We start from the raw sequence: 10,163 nt of genomic DNA on the forward strand, positions 1-10,163 counted from the left end.
TTTATTTAATCAGTTTGGTTAGGTTTTTGGGTTGGATTGAGTTTTACCAAAATTGTGAACACCCCTGACATAGGACTTTAATCTCAAGGCCTATCCAAAAGACAAACGGAGAAACACTAGATTGGTGGCAGGTGGCAGGTATTTCATGGAATTAGTCGAGGTGTGCACAAGTTGGATTGGACATCACGGTTATATAAAAAAGGGGAAAGGACAAAAATGACACCTAAAACTAAAATAATACCACAAAAATAGCACCACAATTAAATACCCAATAAATAACCACTCCCAGTATAAGCCGCGTACCATTTCATCTTGTTCTTCCCCCTTTTCTCTATTTCCTCTACCGCAAAATTCTTCCAATTTCTTGCTGCGGCTTTAACATTCACCTATCGAATACTCATTTTGTTGTACGGTGCCCAATAAATTAGTGCAAAAAAAGGTTTTTTTACTGTGATTTTGAAAGTTTGAGTGTTTCTGGGTCTCTCTAGGGAGAATTGCACATAAATGATTTCACCATCAAGTCTTCTTTGAGATGGCTGACATCGAGCATGTCATCTCCCTTTCTTTCTTTCATTTTTCATTCACAATTTTCTTTTCATTCAAACTCTTAAACCTCCATCGTTTTTCGATACTCCAATTTACCTTTTTCATTCCACAAATTTTGTATAAAATATCCAAAAATCTGCATTCAATTAGCTTCCTATAGTTTTTTCATTGTAAATTTACTCAAAATTGATACAAAATAATGACTTTCGCTTCAGTTTTAGTTCCAATAATGATAAAATACGGAGGTATATGAATGTGCTATATGTGCGATATGTACACAAAAACATGCATAGATTTCTATCCATCCATTTGAAAAGGTGTATGAATGTGCTATATGTAATGTATCAATTTGGTATAGGTACTGTAAATGCTTGCACAGATCTCCTCGGTAAAAAGTGTATTTATGTGGTATATATACTGTATTAATGTGGTATAAAAGTGTATCAACCTAGTATAAAAGAGTATCAATTGGGCATATAGGCACTGCATATGCATGCAGAGGTTCCCCTTCTCTCTTGTTATAAAAGTGTATCAATGTGGTATAAAAGAGTATCAATTTGGTATAGGTATCCTTTTTTTTTTTTTTTAAAAAAAAATGTATCAATATAGTATAAAAGTGTATCAATGTGGTATAAAAGTGTAACAATTGGGTATAAAAACTGCATGCGGCGGACTGACTTCAATTGTTATAAATTGGGCCAAATGGCTAAAAAAGGGAAATAAATTAGGCCGACTGGCTCCAATTGTCCACATTTTCAAATTGTGGGTCAGTTCTTTTCAAAGTGGCCAGCCCATGTCCTTTTCCCTATAAAAAAAAGGCATCTGCTATCTTATCTTTCTTGCTTTCTCCAATTCATATCTAGTTACAAATCTTCCGGACTTAGTAGGCGGTTGGCCATGAAAACCAAAATTTTCGAAGTTGAAATTGGAGTTGTGTTTGGCCATGAATATAAATTGTAGTTTTTAAATTTTTATGAGAGACATGAGTGAAATGTGAAAACAAGTTTTCACTTGTCCAAGTACAACTCTAAGTCATATTTGGAATTTGTTTTGCCAAATACCATTTTTGGAATAAAGTGAAATATACAAATTCTTATGGCCATACGGGACCTTAATTCACAAACGTTTTGGACATTCGAGTTTATTCAAGCTACAAAAGATGATGTCTAGTTTGTCTAGTCTATCAACATTAGACTAGGGCAGTCCGGTGCATTAAAGCTCCCACTATGCAAGGCGGGAAGGGCCCACCACAAGGGTGTATTGTACACAACTTTACCTTACCGCCAGAGGTTGTTTCCAAGGCTTGTGCCCGTGACCTCTTGGTCATATGACATCAACTTTACCAGTTACTCCAAGGCTTCCCTTCATCTTTCCATGTTAGACTAGACAATCTAATAACACATGATACTTTCTTCTGTGGCTAAAATAACATATGCCCGTCTTTTTCTATCCATGGTTGTCATTGGACATTAAAAATGATTTTCTCCATGGTGACCATGAAAAGGAAGTTTATTGGAAGCAATCAATTGGGTTTGTTGCTCGGGGGAATCTAGTAGCCTAGTATGTTGACTGCATGGATCACTCTATGATTTGAAATGCGCTCGTCTTTTTCTATCCCTGGTTGTTGTTGGACATTAAAAATGATTTTTTCCATGGTGACCATGAGAAGGAAGTTTATTGGAAGCAATCAATTGGGTTTGTTGGTCGAGGGGAATCTAATAGCCTGGTATGTTGACTTCGTGAATCACTCTATGGTTTGAAATGGTCTTGGTCATTCTGTGGTCTGAAATAGTCTCCTCAAGATTGGTTTGGGATGTTCAGCACACTAAGCAGATCGTTGTATACATATACCAATTGAACATGACCATCTTCTCTTAGACATTCTACATCTAGATATATGTTTTAGTAGGAGGTAATTTGGTGTCCGGAAAGAGTAACAAATAGGTTGCTTGGTCTAGTGTAGAAGCAAAACATCGAGCAATGGTCGTATCACCCGTGAGCTAGTTTGGATCAAATAGATGTTCAGAGAGTTAAAATGTGGGGAAATCAATCAGATGAAACTTGTGTTTCATCTTGTGTGCTGATCAAGTGGTCCTTCGTATTGCATCAAATTGGATATTTCATAAAAGGACTAGGCATATTAAAAATTGATTGTCACTTTGTTAGAGAAAAATACTTTCATGAGATATTATTACTAAATTTGTGACGTCAATTGATCTGCTTGCAAATATTTTCATCAAGTGCCTCATTGGTCCTCTTACTAGTTATACCTGTGACAACTATATATAGACTTATATGCACCACCTTGTTTTTTTGTGTGTGTGTGTGTAGGGGGTAGTATTCGAATGCTGACTAAATTCCTCCCTCCACCCCGGCCAACTTGCACCTTTTGATTTGGGGGGGGGCGATGGAAATAAGATCAGCGGAATGTATGTTGGAATGGGCAATTTGGTTTACTTGATATTCCTCTATTTATTGAAAATGCATACATGAATGTGGTTTCCACTAATTTTATGGCTTTGAGATCTTCTTTGTTCTCTTGCTCAGGTGCCAGAGGATCAAGCAGGAGTTCACATTTGAGTACAATTATCTTGAAGATGAGCTCATTGTATAGAATTTGTTTATATTCCTAAAACATTTAGTATATGTGCCCTATTTTCTTCCTTACTTTCATTGGTCCGTGTAAGTTGCATGGCTTTATGCTGTAACTTTTCTTTCCAAGGTGTGCTTAGTTTATTCTTTAGATGCCTTTATTTTAAAAACCATTACAGAGAAAAATATTACTATGGGTGAGGCTCACCCAACAATAGTTGTGTGAGGCTCTTTTATTTTAAAACATTGCCTCTTTATTTTATATTTCAATCTTCCTCTTTTCTCATTTGTACTTTTAGCTCTTTTTTAGGAGGTTTTTAGCCGTAAAAAGTATAAATATTTTAAAAATATATATTTAAAAAAAAATTAAAATTAAAATAGTGTTTGATCATAAATATGAATCGAAGGTATTTTTGAATTTTTAGGAATAACTTAAATTAAAAATAATTTTTGTATTTTTTTAAAAATATTTTCACAAGTCAAATATGAAAGGATCTAGGATTTTTACTAGGAGAATTAAAAAAAATAAAAATTATATGCTTGAGATTTGATTTTAGAACTTTAAAGTGAATTTTGAACCTCCAAAACCACTAATCCTACTCGTAATATAGTGTTAGGTAATTAAAAAAACTATATGGCTACATAAATGATAAAAAGATTACCTTATATATACAACGCAATTTTTTGTCTAGGAGGTTCCTCTTGTTCTTTTAGATATGCCTATGATCCATGTACTTCTCAAATGACCCCTTTAAAAAAATGTCCCTATTCTTAGCTCATTTTTTGATTTTACTCTGGCGTCGGATTTCCCCTTGTTCTAAGTGATCATGTGTACATGAATTTTTTTTTCAATATAATCTTTATTTTTAGGTTCATCAAAATTTTATCTAAACTTAGCCCTTATTTAACTCTCTGCACTTTTACTACTTTTTCAATATTTCATCAAACAAATCATAAAACGTTGTGAGTTAAAAGTTTTGGAAATGTAAAATAAAATTAATTTGATAATCTTACGTCATTCGTTTTATATTAGTTGTTCATCAAACTAAAAATAGTTGTCTCATTTTAAATTCACCTTACTAAATTGAGAAAGTATTAGTAATAATTTATTTCAATATTACCTTTGCAATTAATTCTTTTTGAAAGTGTCCACGCTTGTTTGTAAAAATTTTAAAAAGTTTTTTAAGGATAAATTAGTAAACCTACCTTTTTATTTATAATTTCTTAACATCGTGTAAAAAAAAAAGACTAACTAATATGAAACGGATTGAATATCAATTTCAAAAAAATTATCTATTAATTTTTTCTTGTAGCTAAGTAATAGAAGAAATAAAAAATAAAAAAAAGTTCAAATTAACTAACGAACACTAGATGTCAATTCTGCTAATATATGCAGCAACGAGACGGCCATGACTATAATATTGAATTTATATGAATTTAGTTATGATTAATTAGGAATTGTTAGAAAAAGAAAAAAAGTGAACAAAAATAAAAGAATTGAAAAGATAAAATAAAAAGAGAAAATATGAGTGGCTGCCATGACTTTATGGGTGTGAAAAAAACACTTGTCATGCATAAAGACCCTCACAGAACTTACACTATTTGAGTCTCAGCCATAATAAAGTTTTCCCCATTACAGATGTCAGGATCCAAATTTCAATTAGTATCAGATTACATAGCTCTCTTCATGCTAATGGTATAAATCTGTCCGAGAACAAAAAGCATTTGGTCAACTGAGGCACTGGCATTCTTTTGTTAGCACTTATATTTTGGTCCAGAAATGACCCCTCTCCCTTGCAATTCATGTGGCAGCATTTGATTAGGAAAACTTTTGGAACTTGTGATTTAAACATGCAATGAGATTTTCGTAGCTATAAAAGTGGCATTAGGGGTAAAATGGAAAGTTGGAAGTTGGATTATTGCAGATATAGGAAGTTGCATAAGAACATAGGGTCACAGAAAATAAAAATAGTGCCATTGTTGGTTATCATAGTCCACTGTCAATCATTGTGTTGAATAAACATTTACGTCTTTTGCATGAGCAGATGATTGTTCAAATTATACATTCTCAATTAGTCTAGCCATGTTTAAACACCAGTGGATAATGACTAGTGAGAGAAGATTAGTAGGGAACATGGGCTTCTCGTCCTTTGAACCTTTAGCATTAGAAAATTAGTGATGTAGATTGGTTTCTATTTACATTCTGTTAAATGGATGTTACGACGAGCCAATACATTGGTTTTTCTTGGTCCAGTTGTGCTGTTTTAGGGTTAGGGAAAAGGGTCAAAAATATATCCTTCGTGTACTTTACTTTGGGGTCAAATTTAATCTCAAAGTCATACTTTGAGGACAAGTTTACCCCTCTACTTTGAAAGCGTTATACTTTGGAGTCAAATTTACCCTCGATGTCATACTTTTAGGTTAAATGTTTTTATTGAGATTAAGTCGATGAATATTTATCAGTGCATAGTTTATGAAAAATGAATTTGCATCAGTACAGTTACAAACAAATATACTCTTTTCAGTTCATGAATCTACATCAATGTAGAGCTCATGATAAATAACACTTGATTGGTCAAATACAACATATTAGACCCATTAGATATTTCTCTAGATTAATGAGGTAAGAGGTCTCTCTATTTGCCAATCATGACATCTCTTTATTTTTATATTTTTATGTATAATTTGAATCTACACAAATTATCATGTCATTTGCTTAGAAAACTTATTTACTAATTCTAGAATTTATATGCACATGAAATTGCATATCAAAATTTGAAATTCGAACATAATTGTGCAGGAACAGATTTTTTAATAGTCAATTTCTCTAGTTCGATACTTTTTCATTATCTTATTTCATTTTAATTGTTGTTCATTTATAAACAATCTACAAGCACTGCATGTTGAATGAGAAGTATATTTGTTTGTTGAAAAAATTCAACCAACAAATCTGAGGAAGCGATATATTTATTTTTGTATTTTTTATGGCTCAAATCGAGTGTATTGGATTAATTTTTTTTTTTTTTAAAAAAATAATAAATTGGATCATTTAATGTTGATCTGAGTTTTTGTGAAAGAAAGGAGTACATGTGAAAAGTTTTTTTAATAACAAGGGTAAATATGACCCTAAAGTATGACATTAAAGGTAAATTTGACTTCAAAGTATGATGAAAGGTATATTTGGCTAATTTTTAAAGTAGAGGGATAAACTGGGCCTAAAGTATGACAACGAGGATAAATTTGACCATAAAGTATGACGAAGAATATATTTATTCAATTTTTTAAAATAGGGGAGGTAAATTGATTTTTCTCGGTCCAGTTGTTGTGTTGTTTTAAGATAAGTAATATTAACTAGGATAGTGCATGTCATATTATTTTCGTTTTGAAAAATTCAAAAAGAAATGGTAGAAAAGTTTTTGTTACAACTACCAGTAATGCCTCTTCTCCAGCCCTACCTTCTTTTTCTAAATAAAGTTTTGGACCAATCCTTGGTGTTACAGAAGCATAGCTTTGGTCTAAAAAATAATGGAGGCATGAGAACTTATGGTCATGATTAAGAGCAAAGAGACCTGAATGGAATTTTTGATTATTTGCAAGGATGATTTTTAAATATATATAAGGTCACCTGTTTAAAGAAAATAGGGGGTTAAAATGTGAATCGTATAGCACACTTAATTATGGTTGATAAAACTAAGGAAAAGAGTCAAATATTCTCCTATAGAAAGTTTGGAAAATAAGTCAAATCTCCTGGAGGTTGAGTAAACCTTATGAAAAGGTCTAAATATACCATCTGTTACAAGTTTGGTCCATTTATGTCCTCGCTGTTAAAGTTTAGGAGCATATATACCCCTTTGAAAGTTAAATGATGTGCTGGAATTTATAAGCTCCTTTTTTGTTTTTCTTTTTAAATTTTAATTGCCACATAAGCAAAATAATTGTCACATCACAAAGAATAAACTTACCCATTTCTTCTACAATCTAAACCCGATCCATCGATTTGGATCAACCCATTACTAGGCCCATGATCCACGAAGGGGACAAATCAAAATCAAGATTTTTAAATCATTGAAGAAATCAAGTACTAAATTATGCGGAAAAAATGAAACTGTTCTACATCATCAATGACAACTCTTGGAGAAACTCCCACTGACTATGATTCTGGTGTTGATTCTATTGAATTACAGAGATAATACTCATCACTAATTGTTCGTATTCAACAATAATTTTTTGATAATCTGTTGCTAAATAAGATTAGTGACAATTTATTTTTGTTTAGCTACAGGGATGATGAATTTGTTCAAAGTTATAAGTATTGCTTTGGGGAGTATTTGCAAATATCCTAGTAGAGGAGATTTCATTTCCCCTGTTTTCCTCCCCTGATGAATTTTGAAGATTTGTTAATGATACATTACGATATCTTGAAGAAATCAGCTACTAGATCACAAATTTATTAATGATACATTACGATATTAAGACTCAAAGAAGGTCGAGTTTTCGAAGCCATAAGATCAAACCCATTTGGCACCATAAGTGAATCGAATGTAAAAACAAATACATTTATGGTAGAGTCTTCAATAATCCCAAAATAGTAACATTCGAAGTCGGCGAATGAACTGTAACGAAATTGGAGTGACCCGAAAGGAGGTGTGGATCATGGGTCAAGTCATGGGTTGATTCAAATTGATGGGTCGGGTTTAGATTGTAGAAGAGTTGGGTGAAAAAGAAAAGAAGGGGCTTGTAAATTTCCAGCACATCATTTAACTTTCAAAGGGGTATATATGCTCCTAAACTTTAATAGCGAGGGCATAAATGAACCAAACTTATAACGGAGGGTATATTTAGACCTTTTTGTAAAGTTTAGGGGCATATTTGACCCTTTTTCCTAAAACTAATTAAACGAATTACAAGTTTTGGTGGCGTCCAACATTCTAAGTTCTAACCTTTTTACACTGTATAGTATTTCTTGCAGAACATAATAATTATGATCTTGATGGATAAACGTGAAATACAAACAAATCTGCATATATACATTGTAGAATTTGATCTCATTCAGACTTCTCCAAAAGGTTAGTCAGACGGAGAAATAAGTTCATGTTGCTAAGTTAAAGTATTCGAGTTAAATTAATTAAAAGTTTATAGTTATTAACCTTCCGTAATTGTATAACTATGCCTTACACAAAAGCATACATTGCTCGAGTAGACCAAAATATACTCACTTCCCACCAGAGCATCAAAGAAACTAATCTTCGACTAATATTCCTTCAATTTCATTTTATTTGTTTTACTTTCTTCGTTAGTTAATTTAGAATAGAACACATCTTTCCTTTTTTGACACCTTTTTAGTTTCAAAACACATGACATATATAAGGTTAAGATATGCATATCTCTAATATAAGACCATGAGTTTCAAATATATATTTTCTTAAATCCTGTGTCAAATTAAAACAAAACAAACAAATTACAAAGGAGATAATAATTCTTTTTTCTTGTAACATCTTTTATAGTCCAGAATGAAAAAAGATTATACTTTCCAGTACTGTTTTTGATAAGTAGACTTCATTTTTCAGAAAGAAATGGGCAAACAACTATTTTTTTGGATCACTATGGATATTCAACCATTATTTTAAGAATAAACTACATAAACCACGGTTCTTTAGTAGCTAATTATTAGGTGAGACATGTATTACACAATCTGTTCCGAGTTTAAGCTTAAGATACATGGGGATGAAAACGTGTATTTGAGATACATGCGCACACGCGCTTCTGCATCTCTCGTCCCTCTCCTCTGTGTTTCATAATGTATTTAAGTTTCGCAACTCATGTATCTATCTTGAGAAAAGACACTCTTACCCCCTTAACTATAATAAAAGTTGTTGAGATACATTCTAACTTAAAGAATGTCCTATTATCCCAATATTATTTTAAAGTGTAATAAATACACCATTCAGTAATGATGTGACATAGAAAGTTTGTTCATTCTCTTGGAAGCAAACGAGGGACGAAAAATAAGGCAAAAATTTGATGAATAATGGACACATGTCCCTTTTTAATTGGACATTTTATAATTAGTTAGTACACATAATTATAAAGATTAAAATTTATATATTTAATTATTTTTAAAAATTATTTTCCTCCTCATTTTTCAACTTTCATATTTTTTTCTTTTCTATTTCATTAATTTCATATCATTTCAATTTTAATAAATTTGAAAAATTACAGTTTTTCTAAGAAAACCAGAAAATAATATTTTTTCCTTTGTTTTAACATTTTTTATTTGATTTGCTTCATTTTTTTTTGTATCCATACAAAATTTACTTATTTTAAATACAAAGCATTGAAATGAAATTTGAAATCAAATTCCAATGAAAGGTAAGAAAATTAAAAAAATAATTAAGTAATAATAATAACAACAACAACAATAAAACAAGTGTATTCCCAATAATAAAAATAATAAGAAAATAAAAAGTTTTAAAAATTATTTGCATTTTGAGAAAAATTTAAATAAAAAAATAAGAAGGAAACTAAAAAGAAGAAAAATTGTGTGTATTTGAGAATATTAATGCAAGAAAAAATTTAAAAAATTACGTGTATTTGTGAAATATTAAATACAAGGCAATAAAAAAGTAAATGCATTTGAGAAAGTTTTAAATACAAGACAAAGAAAATGAATTATGTGTATTGACTTATTTTTAATATAAGACAAAGTAAATAAGAATAAATAACTAAAAAAAGTTTTAAAAAAATATTTATACACGTGGCGGCGCATGTATAATACCAAAACTAATTGAATTGGGTTATGGCACCATGTCGGCACTGAAGAACATATTTATTACATTTTACAATAATTCAGAGGGTAATAGAACCTCCTTTAAATTGGGGCGTGTCTCAGCAACTTTCGTTATAGTTCAAGGGGTAACAATGCTTTTTCTCATCTACGTATTCAGTATCAACTTCTACGTATATGTCTAATGAACATGAAAGCATGTATACGATAGTTATTTCACTAGCATATCCAAAAATCAATT

At 31.2% G+C, this 10,163-nt stretch overlaps 1 protein-coding gene across 5 annotated transcripts in view; it reads left to right on the top strand.

The window, feature by feature from the left end:
• LOC107853072 (general negative regulator of transcription subunit 3) overlaps positions 1-3,400 on the top strand; it is a 76,135-nt gene extending 72,735 nt beyond the window's left edge. For all 5 annotated transcript variants that reach the window (XM_047408242.1, XM_047408240.1, XM_016698086.2 and 2 more), the window contains one exon: positions 3,094-3,400. In XM_047408242.1, the coding sequence (XP_047264198.1) occupies positions 3,094-3,160 (67 nt within the window). In that variant the 3' untranslated portion in view covers positions 3,161-3,400. The remainder of the gene's footprint in view (positions 1-3,093) is intronic.
• Positions 3,401-10,163: the final 6,763 nt, after the last annotated feature.

This window comes from Capsicum annuum, chromosome 3, assembly GCF_002878395.1.
Source record: "Capsicum annuum cultivar UCD-10X-F1 chromosome 3, UCD10Xv1.1, whole genome shotgun sequence".
NCBI lineage: Eukaryota > Viridiplantae > Streptophyta > Magnoliopsida > Solanales > Solanaceae > Capsicum > Capsicum annuum.